We start from the raw sequence: 22,912 nt of genomic DNA, 5'->3' as shown, positions 1-22,912 counted from the left end.
CCCTTTAATATTCCTTACTTCAATTTATAAATAGATCTTTTCTAATCTATACATACACAAACTTCTTATATAGTTTTTTACACATTTATTTCATCTAAAAAAATTACCATGACCAAAATGGAGAAAGAGAGCAACCTTTGGGTCGGGTGACATTTTCCAGAAGAAGGACCGAATTGTTCAAGAAATCTAACGAACTTACTACACTTTGTGGAGCCGAAATGCTTCTCATTATATTTTCTCTAGGGAGGAAGGTGTTCTCATTTGGTCACCCGAGTGTGGATGAGATGGCATATTGATTCTTTGGTACTCGTGGCTCTTCCTCCTCGTTGAGGCTTTCTCGATCTTGAGACTCAACAACTAATGGAGGCTCACCAGATGTCCAACATAAGTGAATTAAATGCTCGATTTATGGAGGTCCAGGAATCACTAGAAGTCGAGAAGCGGCGCGGAAAGTCGAGTTCATGTCTTGCAAGCTGGGAAGGAACATAGGTGGTGGGAAAGATCAATTGAATAGATGACTTATGAACAACTTAAACATCTCAAAGGATACTTGGAAAATGTGAAGACTCTTGTGATTCAAAATATGTCTAAGGTAATTTCAACCCACTTGATTTGACATAGATGTTGAAATTCATAGTTAAAAGTCTTACATTTAACAGCGGTATATAAAACCGTATTTAAAAGTATTACATTTTGTAAAATCGCAGTTAAAAATCTTATCTTTAACTACAGTTTTTTAAAACTGCAGTTAAAAATCTTACATTTAACTGCGGTTTTATGTTAAACGTTATCGACCATAAAATATCTTATTAATAAATCATAATTTTTATTATTTTAGAAATTAATTAAAATACAAGTTAAATTTTTTAATTTCTATTATTTAAAAAAAAATTAAGATATAAATTTGAAAAAAATTGTGTAGATAAAATTATAAAAGAAATGATAAAGTATTATCATTCTATAATAAATATTATTATTAATATTATATTTTACCAAACTATTTTCTACCACAGTTTTGTATGCCTTAAAAACGTCCAATGCCGGGGACTTATCATTTATGAAGTATAGGTAACCATATCTTGAATAATCGTCTATGAAAGAAATAAAATATCGTTGACCAATCTAAGAGGCCGTAGGGAATGACCCACCTATATCAGTATGTATGAGTTTTAAGACGTCTGTAGTTCTATTGGCACCAAATTTTCTTACATTTGTTAGCTTTCTCTTAATACATCAAACACAAACCTTCAAAATTGGAAAAATCAAGAATTTCATCACTTATAAGTCTTTCAATTCTGTGTTTAGATATATGACCAAAACGCTTGTGCCAAATTGATGCAAAATTCTCAATTGTTATTTTTCTTTTAGTACCGCGTGTACTTGTATGCAAAGTTTCATTATATGAGACAATTGTATCAAGTAAATATATATGATCATAAACCCACAAAGAACCAATTGAAATAATACTTGAATTTAAAGAAAGACTAAACTGACTATTCCCAAATGAACAATAAAAATAAAATTTGTCCAAAACAGAAATATAAACCAAATTCCGTCTAAAAGACGGTACAACAAAAGTGTCTTTCAAATCCAAATAAGAACCAGTTCTTAATAACAATCTAAAATTCTCAATAGCCTCAACTTCAACTAATTGGCATCGCCCACAAATATGAATCTTTCATCATTACTTGACTTTTGGAAACTCAGGCAATGCATAGAAACACTAATGTGAGTAGTAGTACCAAGATCTACCCATCAAGTGTTACTCGGTACTGAAGTTAAATTAACCTCAGAGCAAACTAAAGTAAGAATGTCACTTTTCTTTGCACGTCACGTGTGATATTTGGTGCAGTCCCTCTTAATGGATGTGGTTTGCCGACAAAAGAAACAACTAAATTCCTCATTTTCTTTAGTTTGTTGTTTCTTTTGTGCGGGACCACCTACAGCTTCTTTAGGGTTCTTCCTTTTATTTCTTTGATCCCTGAAGTTATTTGTCAAAGCCAAATGAGTACTTTTAGTATGAACATGCTTCAATCTCTCTTCCTCTTGCACACAATATGAAATGAACTCATTAAGAGTTCATTTCTCCTTCTGACAGTTATAACTTACCTTAAATTGGTTAAATTGTGCAGGACTCGATCAAAACTAAATGCACGAGCAGTTCATCAGAAAGCTCTAACTTTAATGCTTTTAGTTTTGAAACAATGTGATATTTCCATAATGTACTTCCTTATATTTCCTTTTCCCTTATATTTCACCCCTAAATGTTTTCATAAGCTCTAACTTCAGTGATATCACCCCTAAATGTTTCTAGAATTCCTTGTTTCATGACCATTAGACACATGCGATTTGATCTTTCCCACTTTCTAAGGTCTCGTTTTTCATCAAGAGTACCCTCAACCATAATAGTGGGTCGATCAATCCGAAGAGTAGATCCATACAACCGAGGATAATCAAAATATTTTCTTTCCAGTCCTTAAAGTTATTTCCATTTAGTATAAGAATCGAATTAACATTCACAAATATTGAAGAATTAGAAGCATTAACTGAAATCATAAACACATATTTTATCCAAATATAATTAGTATTTATATTAAGATTTGTCCATAAAAAAATAAATGATCAGACACAACGTTAAAAGTGAGTCTTTTGACATCATTTTTAACTTGTAAATGATAATTTAGTGTTATGATCAAATTCTTTCAATTAAAATTCTTAACTAAGTGATAATTTAAAATTCTTAACAAATTAATCTGAGAGGATATTGTGGCAACATGTTGTTTTAATTAATTTATTTTATAATAATAAACTCTTTCAATTTTAATATAATTTTAATTATTTAATTTTAATAATTCTTGAAGTGATTTAAATTTATATCATCAAAATAATTAAAAGTTTTTTAATGATATTTTATATTCTTAATAATTAATATAAAATATATGAGTAATAAAAAAATAAAAAAATTAAAAGTGTTTATTTATTATATATAATAAATAAAAGTTTGATGACCTTTTCAAATTCCATATATAAATATATATATAAATAATATATAATAACTACTTCATCTTTATTTTATTTGTTTACTTTATTTTATGTAACCGCATATATATATATAATATAATAATAGGACAGTCTAATAGCATAATAATAAGACTTATTAGTTATTAGTCTTTATTTGTTTATTTTATTTTATGTAATCGCAAAATGAAAGCAAAATTAGGAATTCAAAAGTCAGTTTAAAGAAATCTTGTAATCTTAACATTAACAAATTTCATAATCTTAATATTAACAATTTCTTCACAAAATAAAATAAAATATAAATCAACAATTTCTTCCTATCATAATATCATAATCTTAGTATTAAGAGATGAAAATATATTCTATCATAGTCTTAACATCAATATGGAAATGGAATCTGATATCACTGGTTAAATATATATATATATATATATATATATATATATATATATATATATATATATATATATATATATATATATATATATTTATATATATTTAGTGGAAGCAAAGGGAGGTTATGAGAAATGAAACTTAAGAATTGGGAACATAACCCTATTTTACTTTACATGCTAATAAACAAACCTAACTAAATCACTTTATTAATTGGATTCCGAATAAACAATAGTCACAAACCCATTTTTACGGTTAGAGAGGGAGAAGAAAGGGGATTGTTGTCAGAACCTGTGAATAGGATGGCAATGGAGGTTGTTCGAAGAGCTTCCGAAGTTGTTCGAAAGCAGAAGATTGGATCGATAAGTATGGAGGAATCGAGAAAGATGTGGGTCATAGCTGGACCGGCTATCTTGACTTCGGTTGCTCAATTCTCCATTGGGTTCGTCACTTCAGCCTTTGTCGGTCATCTTGGCGAGCTCGAGCTCGCTGCGGTTTCTGTTGTTCAGAATGTCATTGAAGGTTTTGTTTATGGGATCATGGTATGTCTTAATTATTAACCCTCATTTCTCCATGTAAAGAAGTACTCTGTCTGTCTCTGTCTTTGTGATCCTCATGATTTTTTGGAGAAGAAGATCAAAATAGTCCCTCAACTATTATACAAAGATTAATGGAAGTCATAAACAGAAATTTAAGTCTTTTTGGTACCTCATTCTTTTACTTTTTTTCAATAATTATAAAGTAAATTAATTTGGTAAATAATTATTATCAACGAAAATCTTTGTAGTATAATTGTTAAAAATTAACTTTTATTATTATTATCACCGAATAATTTATTTAATTTAATTTCAAAATTTTTGTAAATACGTTAATCTCTCTTAATATGTTTTTGCCTAAAAACTATATTTTCTCACATCTTTAATTAATGTGTAATATTTTCTCATGCTTAAACTATTTTCATTTTTTAATGTTTCATTACTCTTTTTATATATATATATATATATATAAAACACATATTTTTATACAAAATATAAAATAATAATTAAATTTTATTTTAACAATTTTAAAAAAGTTTATTTATACATATAATTATGAAAAAATAGCACTTCTAAAAAATGTTACTCTGGCATCTCATATGTTTTTTGTTGAAGTCTTTTATAAGGATGATTTTTGTTATAATATGTTTTTTTAAATATAAATAAATGAAATAGTTATGTCTTTTAAAGAGTAAAATTGATATATATTTTGTTTTCTTATAGAAGATGATAAAAGAAAACATTGAACATTAAAAAAGGAATGAAAAGGTGTTAATGTTTTTGTGTGTTAGCTAGGAATGGGAAGTGCACTTGAAACCCTTTGTGGGCAAGCAGTTGGGGCAGGGCAATTCAACATGCTTGGAATCTACATGCAAAGATCATTCATAATAACATTATTCACAGCTCTTCTACTAACTCCCATTTACGTCCTCACATCGCCGTTACTCCAACTTTTACGACAAGACAAAGACATTTCTCGACTCGCTGGAAAATACGCGGTTTGGACCACGCCCCAATTGTTCGCGTACGCTCTCAATTTTCCGATTCAAAAATTTCTTCAAGCTCAAAGCAAGATCTGGGTGATGACCACAATTTCTATGTTGGCATTGGCATTACATGTTTTGCTTAATTGGTTGTTGATAACTGAGATGGGTAAGGGCTTGTTTGGTGCTGCCTTGGCTGGTAATATTTCTTGGTGGCTTGTTGTTTTGGCACAAATGATTTATGTTACATGTGGTTATTTCCCTGAGGCTTGGACCGGGTTTTCTTGGTTGGCTTTTAAATCTTTGGGTTCTTTTATCAAGCTTTCAATTGCCTCTGCTGTAATGTTATGGTTAGTAATTAATTAATTCTTTTTTTCTGCAAATTAATTAATGGTTTTTTATTTTCAGAATATTTATTTTATTATTATTTTGGACAGCTTGGAGCTATGGTATTACACTGTGATTATTCTCATGGTGGGTTGGCTAAAGAATCCAGAAGTAGCTGTCAGTGCCATTTCAATCTGGTAACCAAACTAGGACTAATATATTTTTTACTTTTGGAAAATTACCCTTTTGTCCCTGATTTATTTTTAATCTTTTTTACCATTTGTGTACAAATGTAGCATGAACATTCAACTATGGACACTGATGGTCACACTAGGTTTCAATGCTGCAGTCAGGTTAATATATATATATATATATATATATATATCCTTGTTTTTATCTTGTTTTTATTTTTTATTTCCAGTTATGGTATTCAGAATTAACTTTTATTTTTGTATTTGGGATGAATTCAGCGTGAGAGTTTCGAACGAGCTAGGAGCTGGGCGTCCAAAACCGGCTAAATTCTCTGTAGTGGTGGCGGTTTTTACATCTACAGTCTTTGGGATAGTGTTTACTGCCGCGATTATAGCGACGAAGAACTACTTTCCCAACGTGTTCACGAGTGACGAAGATGTGAAAAGAGAAACATCGAAGTTGGGCTATTATTTGGCTGCAACTATTCTCCTCAACAGCATCCAACCAGTTCTTCATGGTAATAATAATAATTGGAATGCTGAATTTTAATAAATGTTGTTACTATATATTTGGAAAAATAATTGCAGGGGTAGCAGTTGGAGCAGGGTGGCAACTTTCAGTTGCTTTAATAAACACAGGATGTTACTATGTATTTGGGCTTCCACTTGGTGCATTACTTGGTTACAAATTTCAGCTTGGAGTTTCTGGAATTTGGCTTGGGATGTTAGCTGGATCTCTCCTTCAAACTATTGTATTGCTTTTCAGCATTTTTAGAGCAAATTGGCAGAAAGAGGTAACGAAAAATAAAATTAAACTATTAAATTTGGATTGTTGGGTTGTTATTCGATTGTCATTTAAGATAACGGGTTTCGATTATTTTTAGGCATTGCAAGCCAAGGAACGTCTTCGATCATACGCAGCAACTCCACTCCCTCAAAATGAAAATGTAGCTATGGGTATGATGTTACATGATGTAGATGATGAATTAAATTTTAGGAATGGTTAATTTGTGACACTCAATTCTAAGAGAATATATGATGAACAAACAAAAGGGGATAGAACATTTGGATATAAGGGAGATTAAGATCTTTTTTTTTTTATATAGCAAAAAGGATATTAATAAGGGCTCTTTATTTTATTCTTCATTTTGTTTTTAATTTACATGTTAAATATGATCTGATTAATTGGAGCACTACAAGTTTTGATAATTAGCCTGTTTAACAACAATGTTCATTTTTTCTTAATTTCTTTTAATTTTGTAATTGGTGTATGGTTAAACTGTCCATTTATTTTTAAGAAACTTATATTGAATTAATTAATTCTCTGTTAAATAAGAGTGTACATGGCTCTGTTTGTTATGTGAGTGTAAATAATTAATTAAGGGTATAAACTAAAGCAATTAAAACTAGAAGAGTGAAAATAAGAACTTATAAAATATTGAAGGATATAAATAAAAAAAAAATCTATATCATAAAAAAGATCAGTATCGTGATGTGGTTGTCACAATGTTATACATTTTGATAATATCCATAATAAAAATCATTTTTTGGTTGTACATTAAGGTAGTGTTTCATACGTGGTACAAATTATATAGGGTATAAGTTGTATAGAGGTATAAATTGTAACGATGTATAAATAATATAGGGTAGTATAAGTTGTATAAGTTATTGATGTTTGGTAAGAATTATAAAAAATGGTATAAGTTGTATATGATTTATAATTTTGTGTTTGGTATAAAAATATAGTATAAGTTGTATAAACAATAAAAATTAATTTAAAATTATTATTAATATTATTATTTTATTTATTTATTTATATTATAAATAATATTGTTTATTATTATAAATTATTGTTTTGTTATTATTTAATAATTAATGTAATTTTAATTAAAATATAAAAAATAATTATAATATAAATGATAAATTATGTTTATTTAATTTTAATATTATTAATAATTTTAATAAAATAAACTAAAATAAAAATATTATTAATAATATAAGTAAATATAGAAAATAATAATTAATAAAATTATCGTTATAAAAATAAATAAATATTTTTTAATTAAAATATTAACTATTTAAAAAAATATATATTAAAAATGATTATATATAATAATAATAATATTAAAACTAAATAAAATATTTAATATATTATATAATAATATGTTATATATAATATTAATAAAAGATATAATAAGAAATTAAAAATTAAACTATAAGATAGTGTTGTACTAAGGGGACTAGTTACTATTTTATACCAGATATGAGGTATAAATTATACAGGGGTATAATTTATACCAACAGTAAGAATGTAAAAGAACACCATATTAAAAAACTGTACCCCTCTATACCCCTAACCAAACATACCCTAAATATGTTGTTAAGTTGGGGCCACAGGTGGGTCATGCTTGTCTACTTCATATTTGAAAAAACAAACCAATTGTTATTAAATAATAGTATTCATTTGTTTCCTTTTTAAATATAATATATTAAATAGTTTAAAGTTAGTTTTTATCTTTTATGTTTTCATAAAATTTGTATATTTACAACAATTCTATATGATAAAAAAAAACACCAAAAGATGCCAAAAGCTTACATCCTACTTAACTTCAGATTCGTCCAGTGCATCTTGATCCATATAGCTTGGAAGCACATTGTACAGTATAAAATATTCAAAATATTATATATATTCAAAATTCAAAATAAAATATATATATATATATATAAATTTATTGATGAGTTTGAAAATAATATAATACAAAAAGTTTTACTTTAAATATTTATATTTTATAAGTTTAAATAAATTAACGAATTATTTAAATATTAAATGAAATTATTAAAAATTAGTAGATTAAAGTTATGTTAAAGAGTTATATTTAAATGTTTATTATTTTTTATATAAATTGTTATGTTGTACTAGTTCAAGCTCTTCACTGCTGTAAAAAGGCTTGGTTCTTGTTTAGTTTAAAATAATAAAGTTTGATTTGAAATGTCTTAAACAGTTGTATTGAAAAATAAGAATAAAAAAATAAGAATAAATTTTAAAAATATCATTTTTGTATAAAAAACCATAGTGCTTACAAAGTTTAAAAAATGTTCATAGCGTATTACAAGCAATTAGTTAAGAGTATCGTGAGATTGGTTCTAGTTCAATTTAATTTTTTTTTTTTTAAAAAGTTTAGTTTGAGATTTATTAAGTAATTATATTTACAAATTTAAAAAAAAACTAAGTAATACAAACTAAAAAAACTTTAAAAAAAATCAACTTTTTTATAAAGAGTCTAGAACTATAAAATAATTGTAAAAATGAATAATAAATTATTGTACTATTTATAGGGAGGAAATGCTCATATTTTATTACAATCAACTAGCATTGTATTCCGTGTATTTGTACGAGGAATAATATAAAAAACAGTAAAAAAAATATTACGGTAAAAATGTTTATGGCGGGTTAACCCACAATTCGACCCAAGTATTCATTTACTCTATAAACATATATCCAAATTAACCACAGCTCTCGACCCGGCAATCCGAACACTTTAAAAATTAAGCATCATTATATATATAGATTAGTTAGTTAAAATGTTGAACTTATATTGTTAAAATGTCCCGCGTTCATCAAATTTGGTGTTGAATTTAAAATATAAAGTGTTATTAGTCTAATCTATATATATATAATGATGCTTAATTTTTAAAGTGTCCGGATTGCCGGGTCGAGAGCTGTGGTTAATTTGGATATATGTGAGAGTAAATGGATACTTGGGTCGGATTGTGGATTGACCCGCCCATAAACTTAAAACGGTTAAAAATAAAATTAAAAATGTTATAGGTATGGTTCGAACTTGCAACCTAACAAAACAAATACAACCTTTTAACCAATCTATATATATATAATGATGCTTAATTTTTAAAGTGTCCGGATTGCCGGGTCGAGAGCTGTGGTTAATTTGGATATATGTGAGAGTAAATGGATACTTGGGTCGGATTGTGGGTTGACCCGCCCATAAACTTAAAACGGTTAAAAATAAAATTAAAAATGTTATAGGTATGGTTCGAACTTGCAACCTAACAAAACAAATACAACCTTTTAACCAATTAGGCTAATAACACTTTATATTTTAAATTCAACCCAAAATTTGATAAACGCGTGACATTTTAACAATATAAGTTCAACTTTTTAACTAACTAATCTATATATATATAATGATGCTTAATTTTTAAAGTGTCCAGATTGCCGGTTCGAGAGCCGTGGTTAATTTGGATATATGTGAGAGTAAATGGATACTTGGGTCGGATTGTGGGTTGACCCGCCCATAAAAATTTTATCGTAATATTTTTTTCACGGTTTTTTATATTATTATTACTCGTGCAAATGCACGGGATACATGCTAGGTTATTTAAGGTTTGTACTTGTTTTGTTAGGTTGCAAGTTCGAATCATACCTATAGCATTTTAAATTTTATTTTTAACCGTTTTAAGTTTTTGGCGGGTTAACCCACAATCCGACCCAAGTATCCATTTACTCTCACATATATATTCAAATTACCACAACTCTCGACCCGACAATCCGGAAATTTTAAAAATTAAGCATCATTATATATATAGAGATTTGTTGAAAGTCTTACGTATATTATTGTCAATAAAATCTCATTATTAAGTTAGATTTAATTACTAACATAGATTTTGAATTTTTTCATTTCTTTAATGTCCATTTTTATTTTTATGTATTTCTTTTTCCTTTATGTTAAGAAGAATTTGATGTCAAACTTGCTGATGCAAATTCACAAGTCAATAATTATTTGGATAGTTGATGCTAGCATTTGATCAAGTAGTTTTAGTTGTGCTCTGGACTGATTGAAATATATATTATATTGACATTATTTGTTAAAATAAAAAAAATAAAAACATTTAAAACTATTTAAGTTATTTTGATAACTCAAAATGATAAAATAAACTAATAAGGTCATTAAATATAGTAATAAAAATAATTAAACATAAAATATTTATCATTTGGAAGAGTAACAACAACACAATTTATAAAGAATCACATCAGAGATATAACTAAGGCCAGAAAAGTATAACCAGGCCCGATCAGTGCGGGCCCTTAACTAGTTCAGACTTCAGACCACCCTTAGACAACCCAATAACACAACTTAATATATATATATATATATATATATATATATATATATATATATATATATATATATATATATATATATATATATATATATATATATATATATATATATATATTTCTTTTTCATTTTCTAATTCTTTTTTTTTTTTATTCTTATTCATATTCATGAAAAAAAAAATCAGCATTGGTTATACACGGTCTTATAGGTGTTCACCAATATCTATAGACTTGCCCCACTAGATATTAGGGTTACAAATAAGTTAAATTGAACTCAAGCCAAATTAGTTTGACTCGAACTCGAGTTCGAACAAATTTATAAATTTGAGTTCAAGCTCGACTCGACTATTTACCTACAAGCTAGATTTAACTCGAAAAATTTGAACTAAAATTAAATTTTTAAATATTTGTAAGGAACAAATATTTATTTTAAATTTTAAATTTTAATATTAAAATAAATAATAAATATATTATTTATTAACATGCTCGAAATTTGACAAGTCATCGAACAAGTATTATATGAGCTCGAACTTGACTTGAATATTAGTCGAGTCGGCTCGAGCTCGACTCGAACTCGGTCAAAATCAAACTCAAGTCGAATTTTGACTGAGCGGCTCACGGATGACTTCACTCATTTAACGCCCTATAAATAAATCATTTTGAGGGTAATCAAGTTTTAACATAAACCATTTACAAAATAACATACAGTAACCTCCATTGTAAAATGAAGCAAAAAAAATTACCTTATATCATCAATAATGAGACCAAGAATCATGAAGTATGAGGCCAAGAGTCAACCCATCATTGTAAAACGAAGCTATTGTCATGAAGTTGGAGACTGAACTCGCTCCACAAATTGGGGTACTCGGACCGATTAGGCTGATATCTGGCCCGGACCGACTTGATCAAACAAATATTTAAAACAGAAATAAATATATTTAAACTATTAAAATCGTATTATTTTTAAAACTTAATAAAAAATAATTACTAAGAACTTATGCTTAGGATTATGAATAATGTTGAGAAAAATATAATAAAAATTAAATATGATTTTACTAAATTATAAAATTTAAAACGTTGAGTACACATCTCAACAATTATATTGAAAATGCAAAATTTGTAAATTAATGAAATCAAACCTATCCTTATTAGAAATTATCTAAGTTTTCTAATTCGTTAAAAATAATTTCAATTAATTTAACATAACATGATTTTAAATTGTTAATAACACATCAAAGAAATTAAGTAATGGGTATTACACTTTAAAAAAACTATTTAATAAAAGAATTATAAAATCTTATAATAATTAAATAACATCAAACAAGCCATAATATATATCATATACAAATAATAAATAATATTTTTAATAGAGGAGTGACAGGAGGGAATTTGAGGAGAGAATTGGGAGAGAGAATGACTTGGCATCACCTCATTACTTGAAAAAAAGGAAAAAATAGGAGAAAAGAGAAAAGAGAGAGAAATTATTTGATTTTTTCAGCCAATCATATTGCGTCACGTTATTCCTTCACCCAATCATTTCTTTTTTTATTATTATCGTGTCTTAGTACCTAATGAAATAATTGACTTTTAGTATATTAATATAAGGTATTATTTTATCTATTTGATCCTGTTCATTTGTACATAAAAATAGGAAATTTAGGTGGATTGAACAATAATAGTGTTTTTGTTCACAGTGCAATTTTAACTTAATTGATATAATACTCATAAATTTAAAAATACTATATATTTTACAGAATTATCTTATGTTTGTTTTAAGAGGAATTGTTATTGGGAAATTTTCAAAACTTTTGTTGTTTAATGAATTAAATAAGGAATTATGAATCAAAGGCCTAAAGGCAGAGATAGTCGACATTTAATGTAATTAACCAAATAAGGGCGATCATATCTCTCTTTGAACTGTACGTGTTATATATAATCGAATACAAATAAATTTGTTAGATTAAACCAATAATATTTATTTTTTAAAATAAATGGTGAAAAACTATACAATTAAAATTTCCATTCATGTATAATAAAAGTAGCCAATATAGGAAATGAATTTTACAATATAAGGTAAAAGATCAATTCATAAATTTAGTAAAAAAATTGAGCTATACAATGTGGATATTTTTCCATCTACTAAAAGATATAATTGGTAGCCTTTTAATCTTTCATACTTCAAATTATAAATAGATCTTTTCTAATCTATACATACACAAACCTAGTATATTTCCTTTACATATTTCATTTCACCTGTTGAATTTGTAAATAGTCATGCCGGGAATAAGTAATAAATGGCGTAAATAAACCACCATGACCAAAATGGAGATCGAGAGCAACCTTCGGGTGACATTTTCCAGAAGAAAGACCCGATTGTTCAAAAAATCTAATGAACTTACTACACTTTGTGGAGCCGAGATGATGTTCATTATATTTTCTCCAAGGAGGAAGGTATTCTCATTTGGTCTTTGGTACTCATGGCTCTTCCTCCTCGTTGGGGCTTTCTCAGGAGACCCAACAACTAATGGAGGCTCACAAGATATCCAACATAAGTGAATTAAATGCTCGGGTTTTGGAGGTCCATGAATTACTAGAAGTCGAGAAGCGGCGCGGAAAGTCGATTGTTCAAGCCTTGCAAGCTGGGAAGGAACATAGGTGGTGGGAAAGATCAATTGAAGAGATGACTTGTGAACAACTTAAACATCTCAAAGGATCCTTGGAAAATGTGAAGACCCTTGTCGCTCAAAATATGTTTTCCAACCCAATTGAGTTGGTTTGGCATTGATGTTGAAATTTTGTGATCATGTTTGGAGGCGAGAAACTTTATTTGTTTTGATGTACTTTCATGTTTTAATTATTTCTAAAAACTTATTGGTTTGAAAATGTATTTATTTTGACAAAAGGTTGTTTTTTTTTTTATTATTAATTTACACTGTTTTTTTTTATTTGTCTAATATTTAAAATAATTCATCCAAGTTTGATTAATATATAATAATAACAATTATGGATGAATTGGGATTAAGCCCAACCAATAAAAGGCCACCTCAAATTTTTTTGTTTTTGTTTCTAAGGTAGTAAAGTCACATCACTCCCTAATTCTTTATAAATAAAAATTCATTTAGTTTTTCTTTTTTATATATTTTTGAAACTCATCTTAGTTTTAATTTATGATCCATCAATTTTTTTTTGATAAAAAATGTTATTATTAGCTCGTTTTTATAAATGATTAGTATATTTATATAGCCTAAATTATTATTTTTTTAATGTACAAGTTTGATATTACCTCTAATTTTATATATTTTTTAATTTAATACATTGTTTTTTTTTTAATATAATTTAAAAAATGACAAAACTTATATTTATTTACCCTCATTTTATTCATAATTTTTTTGTTATTTTTATAAACTACCCAAAGTATTTTTCAAGATCAACCCAACTCGAATTTCGGAATTCTGTCACTTTATTTATGGGTGATTGAATTCTTGAATGTATATTAAAGGTTTGAATAAAATATCAAAGAGGATTCGGAAGAAGAATACATGAATGGGGAGGTGAGATGAGGGAACCAAAGGTTCTTTTAAATGTGCACATATATTTTTAGTGTTCTACTTCTTTTTATTACATAATTTGTATAAGTTTCTTAGTAATTCAAAAAATATTGTTAATGCTGTTGCCTTCTACTTGTTATGCTATGTCAATTTGTCTCATGTATTTCTTCCATGTTAACTTAAGGATAATTGATATTATTTTTAATAAATTTTATAAGAATATTTTAATTGTTCTATAAATAAGTATAAAATATAATTTTAACTAACTTTAATAGTTAATATAGTTAAATATATTTTTCATTTTAGATTAAAATTTTCAACATTTTTTACTTATTTTTATTGAATATTTTTGTTTTTTATTTAATAATATATTTTTAAATAATATATATTTTTAAAATAATAATAAAAATTATTAAAATAAAAAATATGTATCAATTATTTAAAATATATAAAAATGTCAAGAAAAAGTGTTTTAAATAAGAATGAATTCATCTTATTTAATATCTTAAGAACACCTATATATTCACCATTTAACTAAAATAATGAGTTATATATATATTTATACCTCAAATATCAAACAAAATCATTAATAATACTATATTTTTATATATTAATTATTTTAATTTATAATGTTATATATATATATATATATATATATATATATATAATGATATTTTAAACTAACTAATATATTTAACACAGTTATTTTAATTTTTAATTTTTATTTTAAATATCTATGTAATTTTATAAATAAATAAATAAGAGAGTAGTCTAGTTACAATAAAACTAAGCTTTGTAAAATCAAAAATTAATATGATTACTTATTATACTTTGTAATAATATTTTTAATCTATTAATTATTTTTATGAATATATATATATATATATATATATATATATTATTTTTCAATACTAGAAGATCTTACTTAATATGAAATGATGTGGTGTTCTCCACAAAAGTAAAGTAAAAAGAGTTTACTAGAGGTGTAATTGTGTAAACGAGTCAAGATGTTCGTAAATAGCTCGGTCAAAGTTCGACTCGAACTCGATTTAACCGAGCTCAAGTCGAGTAAGTCGATTATAAAATTGAGCTCGAGCTCGAGTTTTACATTTGTTGATCGAGTAGCTCGCGAGTATCTCGTTATATATTATATATATTATATCTATTTCCATATATATATATATATAATATATTATATCTATATCTATATATAAATATATATAAAAAAAATTAATTTCCTTATGTCATTTTCATTCTCAAATCATATGTCTCTCCTCCTTCCATTTTTAAACAATCAAACTCATCTTTTTCTTTTTCTCCCTCCATTCTCGTTTTCACTTCTTCCATTCCGAACAACCAAACTTAATTATCTTTCTCTTCTCCTTTCATTCTCGTACCGTCAAATCTCTTTATCTCTCTTCTCTTTTCATTTTCAAACTTCTCTATCTTTTCTCTTTTCTTCATCTTTCATATTCTTTCTTTATCAAAAAACTTTTGAAGCATTTATTTTTTGGATTCTGATATTAACGGAACCATTTTTTTATTATCTTCATCCCTTCACTATTTCATATTTTGAATCCTGTAAAATTTGAAGATCACCAAATGACTAATGTTATTATATTGCCAAACTTTTAATATTTATGATGAACATTTCATTTGGAATTTCTAAATGAGATGTTTGTGATTTAATAATTATCTTTAAATTATATTATGCAATTTATATTTTTTATTTTAAAATAATATTGTGATTATATATGTAGTTTGTTAAATATATATTATATTATGTTTGAAATATTATTTAGTTATAAAATATAATTTTAATTATAAATTTTAATTTTTGAGTTTTCGAGTTCGAAAAAAATATTTATTATAAATTAAAATATTCGTTTTAAAATTCAACATTCGTAAAAACTAACAAATGTTAAAAATTAAAGTTAGTAAAAAAAATGAAATTAACAAAAATAAATATAAGTATAATCTTCAAGTTAGACTAAAATAGATGAGAGAGTAAAATTCATAATGGTCTTAATCATATTTGTATCTACAAATTTGTTTTATAAATTAATAATACAATTCAGTGAATTTTAATTTTTTAAATTTTCTTAAGCAATTCAAGTTCATCATTAGGATAATTTCATAAGTTTAATTCTTTTTTTTAGTCAATCATTTGTGCAAACCATTATCCTTTTACCCAAATTGAAAGCAGACTCACTAACAACCGTTATGAGATTACAAAAACATCTTTGGCAACAATTGAATGATTGAATACCAAATTTCACTTCCTATCCACCATGCGAAGATTTAATGTTTTGTTGGATTTTTTTTTAATCTCATAGAGATCGCATATATTAAATAATATTTCGGTATAATTATTTTTGATATTATTTAAAAATTATATTTTTATAATTAAATTAATATCAAATCTATTTAATTATTTCGTTATAAATATTATATATATATATATATATATATATAATATTTTAATTTATAAATACTATTTCTGTATATCGGTATATCTCGAGATACCAAAACTTTAAAAATCTCATACCTTAGCCGTACCAATAATTTCGGTATCAGTACCATACCTTACCTTTTTTTGTATACCTTAAAAATCGATATTTTCGATATATTACGGTACGGTAATTTTGATATACCTATAATATCAGTAAAAAAATTTCACCCTTGAATTAGTACCAAATTATTATAATTTTTACAAGATTATGATACAATTTGTTTTTTATAAGTAATATTTTGTATTGAGCTTAAACTCGTTACAATAATTATTTATTTGTTCATTAAACAATGAATGTGGTTAGAAAATAAATAAGAGATTCTAAAAAAAAAAAAAAAAAGTCAAACTAGTTAATATTTTTCAGAATTTGTCTGTTACCACACTAGTCCATAAACAATAAACAATAAACAATAGTTAAAAAGACTTAAGTTAAATTATATATATATATACCCTTAATTGATCAAATACAATTTTTTAGGGGTGAAATTTTAGTAATAATTATCCCTTCACATTTTTTTTTATTCTAATTGTGTCCTAAATAAAGTTTATACTTAAGATTAAAACAATCTTTTGATAAAAAAATGTGTATAAAATGCATTGAAACAAAATCAAGAACTCCCAAATCAAATGACAAACATGAAGGAAAAAACATGTATTCTCTCGTTGGTCTTTGTCTTTGCCTTGTTTCTAGTTGTGGAGGCATCATCTTTTAATGGTAAAACATTATTAGCCTCCAAATTTGTTAAACATTTATTGGGCTCTAAAAAATGTGACAAAGTTGAGGGACTTGATCAAGTCAGAAATTATATTTCCAAATAAGGTTATTTCGATCCCTCCAAGGTCCAAAAGCATGACTTCAATGTCTTGATGATCAAGGTATGGAAAAAGCCGTTAAGAAATTTCTACAATTTTTTAATCTCAATGTTTCAGTAATTTTAGACGAGAAAACTTTGTCACTAATGGTGAATCCTCAGTATGGCTTCCCTAATTTGGTTAGTGGAAGTTTCATGATGAAGGACGGGGTAAAGTTAGTTCGGGACCCCCTTTAAAGGTGATTCGTATTTTGTGCTTGGAAGAACAACGTTTTCTAGTGTATACCTAACATGGGCCATACCACCCATAACGGAGCCATCCATTATTGATATCATTCAATCTTCTTCGCTTCGTAGATGGGCATCTCAGGGTGTGCCGTTCAATTTTGTAAGAATTTATGATATTTTGGAAGCCATATCTATATCTATATATATATATAATGATGATGCTTAATAAAATAAATGGAGGGTGATATCCACGCTCTCATCACAGCTCATATAGGCTTATTATATTTTTTTAATATTTTATAAATGTTTCTCTCTTATCATAATTACCATAATTATTAATTTATCTTTATTAATTAATTTTTATTTTATTTTACTAATTTCTCTTTCCTAATTATTATTTTTATTATTTTATCTTAATATAAAAAAACGTTCAATTTAATAAATAAAAAATTAAACATAAATAAGAGAAAAACGTTAAATTTAATAAATAATAAATTAATGAGTATTAAACATAAATAAGAGAAAACCAATATAAATATTTGTAAAAAAAAAATTTCTCTTACATATTCCTTCTTTTACTTTTCCGTTTCTCACCTATTCATTTTATTTATGATTTTGGACGGGCGAGACACTATCATACATTAGATGAACAATTTTCGATCCGCAGACGCTGAGTATAGTATGTTTATGAACTAGGAATGTAAAGGTTCTCATCATACAATTATCTGGTAACTTGCTTACTTTGCTGTAACAATTAACAGAATACTTCGTCAATATATTAGATTTGAAAATTTATGATACTCTATTGAGACCTTATAAGGGCACATGAATGAGCAGTACTCCATGATTCTTGCAATTTACATTGCTTTCCTCAGCTCTGTTCTGATGTATATTAAACTAATAATAAAAAGAAGAGACAAATAGGAAGAACTACTCTGAATCCTTACACATTTTTTGTCATCTGGTTTATGGTAGTTACTCTCGGTCTAAATTTTGGTGTAAAGGAGGTGACACCGTTTTTGTTGGAGAGGTTAAATTTAGGTTTTTCTTCTTCCAACGATTTTGTATATTCTTAATGATTGAGTTATGAAAACACATTTTGCAGATGAAGATGATATGGAATGACTCTAATGGACGATCTGGACCAGATGGCCTAAATGGAATTAAAATCTTAACTTTCATTTACACAACATGTAAACATAACTGATCACTTTTCATTATAATTACATAGATTTAAAAGGAAGATTTCAGCACGTCTTAGAAGCATGTGGGTATAGAAGTCTTTGTCTAAACTTGGTGTAAAGGAGGGTGACAGCGTTTTTTGTTGAAGAGGTTAAATTTAACTTCTTCCAACGATTTAGTATCTCTTAATGATTGTTATGAACACGTTTTGCAGAACACCACTAAATTTATATTAAAAATTTTTATTCTTTAACATTAAAAAGAACAAAACTTATAAAATTAATAAAAAAATTAAAATAGTGTAAGTTCATGTTTATATTTATATAAGAATATTGAGTTCATATAAATTCATTTATTTATGTAATAAATATTCTTATATAAATAAAAAAAATTAAAATATTGTAAGTTCATGTATATATATTTTCTTTTAATATAAATATATATTATTTAATTTTATATAAATATTTTCTTTCATTATATATATATATATATAAATATATTAAATTAAATATCATATAAAAACTTTATTTATATTTTTTTCCTTACAATGTAGTAGGATATTTTACTAGTTAAAATAAGTTTTTGTTACTTGCGACCACGGGGATGATCACCCATTCGAAGGGAGAGAAGGAATATCTTTCGTTCATGGTTTTCATCCGCCTGAGGGAGTGCTAGCTCCATTTAAACGCAGAAACTCCTTGGGTGGTCGGAGCAGTGCCTGGGAAAGTGGACATGGAATCAGTTGTGGTACATATATGAGCTAGGACACGTCCTTGGTCTTAGTCATATATAGTAATGTTTATTCTGCTGTACGTAATGTGGCCATATTTGCGAAGTGGGGTGATCAAAAGAAACTTACATCCTGATGATATTGCCGGAATTAGTGCATTGTACGGTTTTCGTCGACGTCCTCGCCGCCGCGGCTTCTAGTTGGGATTTTTATTCTCGCAAAATAATACTTTGTTTGTTTGGCATCAATAAAATAAATAATTTTTTTTTTATATATTGAACTTTTGGTTACTTTTAATCAAATATAATAATAATAATAAAATAACTATTAGATAGAGCTAGTTAGGGTTTACAAAATTATCCGAACGATTGATCTGTCAAAATCTGAATTATCCGGCCCTAACATTTATTATCCGGCCCTAATCTAAATGTTAAAAGAATAATTTAATCACAACCAATTAAACTTAAGTTATGTTTAAACTGACTAATTATTAAATATAAAACATAATTAAAAAATGTAGTCACGGCCTACCATTCTAAACAAATATAAGAATTAAGTATTTAACATCATATATATGTGCCAATTTATTTTGAATATAAAAATAAAAGATTGGGTATTTATTATGATTATATAGTCTAGAGATGTCAAAATTGAAAGTGTACTTAAAAAAATTTAAAATTTATTTAAAGCGTAAGAGTTTAATTTAAAAAATATTAGTTATATATATTATATATATATATATATAATTAAGAATTTTATACCTAATTAACTAATTAAAAAATCTATATATTTAAATATAAATTTAATAATAATAAAATAATACTAAAATTAATTATATTAATTTATTTATTTGAATAAACAAAAAAAATATTTATAAAAATTATTTTTAATATAAAATAAAATCGTAAAATTGAAATTATTTATAAATTCGTAGAACTATATATTATCAAAATTTAAAATTGTAAGTTATTTATTTAAGAGTTTATTTAAAATTTGACCGAATATCTCCTTTTCTAGCCTAGCGGAAATAAAGTGATGATTGATGAATATCCCCAGCCTCTTTTATAAGTTTTGGGTTCGAGTCCGTCAAGCGACAAGTTCTGCGCTTGTTAAATGTGTTTGCGGGCCATGTGTTTAACCCTCCTGTGGCCACATTTTTTAAAATTAGATTCGTTAATTTTATCTAAAATCATACAATTTTAAAAGTAAATTCGAGCTTTTAACAATTTGGTCATGTTTTGTTTTTAAAAAATTGGATCAACTTGAAAGGTAACCTCGTTTATCAAAGAAATTTATACTTGAATTGAAATTTTAACCGGTTGACATATATAACTAATTCTAACCCCGCACACACAATATGTTTAACAAATATTTTGAAATAATTTTATAAGAATACGTTACTAAACTTTTCAGTCTAAACTTCTTTAGGCCTATACTTCATGAAGTCTTATAAATGAGAACAATCAATCTAGAATTCTAATTTTTGTGAAAAAAAAGGAGAAACGATAAATATTTCAAGAAGGTATGTAAGCTTCAAATTAGTTCTTCTCTAAGTATAAACCACATATTTCTCATTCTATTTTCTTATAGAAGAGAACTAATTCACCTTCTTCCATTCCGATCAACCAAACTTATCTTTCTCTTCTCCTTCCATTCTCATTCCGTCAAATCTCTTTATCTCTCTTCTCTTTTCATTTTCAAAATTCTCTATCTTTTCTCTTTTCTTCATCTTTCCTATTCTTTCTTTATCAAAAAACTTTGAAGGATCTATTTTTTGGATTTTAATATTAACGAAATAATTTTTTCATTATCTTCATCCTTTCATTTTTTCATATTTCGAATCTTGTAAAATTTGAAGATCACCATATGACTAATGCATTATATTGCCAAATCTTTAATATTTATGATTAACGTTTCCTTTGTAATTTCTAAATGAGATGTTTGTGATTGAATGATTATCTTTAAATTATATTATGCAATTTATATTTTTTATTTTTAAATAATATTGTGATTATATATGTGTAGTTTGTTAAATATATATTATATTATGTTTGAAATATTATTTAGTTATAAAATATAATTTTAATTAAAAATTTTAATTTTCGAGTTTTCGAGTTCGAGTTGAGTAGTTCGAATTGAAATTGAGTCGAGTTCGAGTATACATTTTTCTACTCGATCGAGTTCGAATTCGAGTATTTATAATATAATTCGAGTCGAGATCGAGTAGTATGGTACTCGGCTCGACTTGACTCGTTTACACCCTAGAGTCTACTAGCTGTCAACCATTAAATATGAGTCTTTCCAACATGATAATTTACCATATTTTCAATTCAATGATCTTATTAGTATCTAATTATTATATACAAATATACATTTGCTCATTACTATATATTACTAGAAAAAATTTTGTGTTATGCACACGGATAAAAATATAATTAAAATAAATTTAATAATAAAAAAATAATATGTATTTAATGTTTAAAATTCTCACGAATAAAAATAGAACGCTCCCATTTCACATTTTATTTACTTCGGTAAAACAACTTATGTTCTCACATATTTTTTTAAATGAACTTCTCATCTCGTGACCTTACACTTTCACTTTGGTCAATCAAATATTTAATTCATATTATACATTAGTTAGTTAAAAAATTGAGCTTATATTGTTAAAATATTCCGCATTCATCAAATTTGGTGTTGAATTTAAAATATAAAGTGTTATTAGTCTAGTTGGTTAAAAAGAGTTGTATTTGTTTTATTAGGTTGTAAGTTCGAAATACACATATTATAACATTTTAAATTTTATTTGTAACCGTTTTAAGTATATATGGGCGGGTCAACCCACAATCCGACCCAAGTATCCATTTACTTCACATATATATCCAAATTAACCACAACTTTCGACCCGACAATCCAGACACTTTAAAAATTAAGCATCATTATATATAGATTATCTCTTTCTATTTACATTTGCGTATATAATCTAACATATAAATTTAAATTTTATTTTTATATTATTGTATGACTGATCTATTTTATTCAATTTAATTTAAAACGGTTTTAATTATAATTAAGATTTTTACTCCCTCAATTCATTTAAACTAACATAATCTGTGCACACTCTACCCACCCCCTTCATCTTACAGTTTTATTTTATTTTTATTTTAATATACCATTTTTGCGTTCATGTCACTTTGAAGCCTTGGACTTGTGATGCCGTGTTTCAATATTTGCCTTAATTTATTGTAAGATGACTTTTGTTGATATTTTTCATAAAGATTTATTATAAAATGAGATTGTAATAAATGTGTAAGT

General features: G+C 26.1%; 2 protein-coding genes across 2 annotated transcripts; both read left to right on the top strand.

Annotated features, from left to right (window-relative positions):
- Positions 1-3,604: 3,604 nt before the first annotated feature.
- LOC124927283 (protein DETOXIFICATION 33-like) lies at positions 3,605-6,550 on the top strand. Its single transcript, XM_047467675.1, has 7 exons — positions 3,605-3,953; positions 4,739-5,280; positions 5,368-5,454; positions 5,554-5,610; positions 5,728-5,966; positions 6,037-6,242; positions 6,333-6,550. Exons 1-7 carry the CDS (start codon positions 3,714-3,716, stop codon positions 6,453-6,455), a joined length of 1,494 nt encoding a protein of 497 aa, XP_047323631.1. The 5' UTR covers positions 3,605-3,713; the 3' UTR covers positions 6,456-6,550.
- A 6,357-nt stretch (positions 6,551-12,907) lies between these two features.
- On the top strand, positions 12,908-13,370 carry LOC124924953 (agamous-like MADS-box protein AGL62). Its single transcript, XM_047464934.1, has 2 exons — positions 12,908-13,036; positions 13,095-13,370. Exons 1-2 carry the CDS (start codon positions 12,908-12,910, stop codon positions 13,368-13,370), a joined length of 405 nt encoding a protein of 134 aa, XP_047320890.1.
- The last annotated feature ends 9,542 nt before the right edge of the window (positions 13,371-22,912 follow it).

Source organism: Impatiens glandulifera, chromosome 2 (assembly GCF_907164915.1).
Source record: "Impatiens glandulifera chromosome 2, dImpGla2.1, whole genome shotgun sequence".
Lineage (NCBI taxonomy): Eukaryota > Viridiplantae > Streptophyta > Magnoliopsida > Ericales > Balsaminaceae > Impatiens > Impatiens glandulifera.
The sequence above is the reverse complement of the archived record's forward strand: the minus strand, read 5'-3'. Positions and strand labels throughout refer to the sequence as shown.

Excerpts from the sequence above, each read along its gene's own strand:
- LOC124927283 (XM_047467675.1), top strand. The coding sequence starts at position 3,714 with ATGGCAATGGAGGTTGTTCGAAGAGCTTCCGAAGTTGTTCGAAAGCAG. Across the intron at positions 5,281-5,367 it reads GCCTCTGCTGTAATGTTATG|CTTGGAGCTATGGTATTACA; the intron begins GTTAGTAATTAA and ends TATTTTGGACAG. Across the intron at positions 5,611-5,727 it reads GGTTTCAATGCTGCAGTCAG|CGTGAGAGTTTCGAACGAGC; the intron begins GTTAATATATAT and ends GGATGAATTCAG.
- LOC124924953 (XM_047464934.1), top strand. The coding sequence starts at position 12,908 with ATGGAGATCGAGAGCAACCTTCGGGTGACATTTTCCAGAAGAAAGACC. Across the intron at positions 13,037-13,094 it reads TATTTTCTCCAAGGAGGAAG|GAGACCCAACAACTAATGGA; the intron begins GTATTCTCATTT and ends GGGCTTTCTCAG.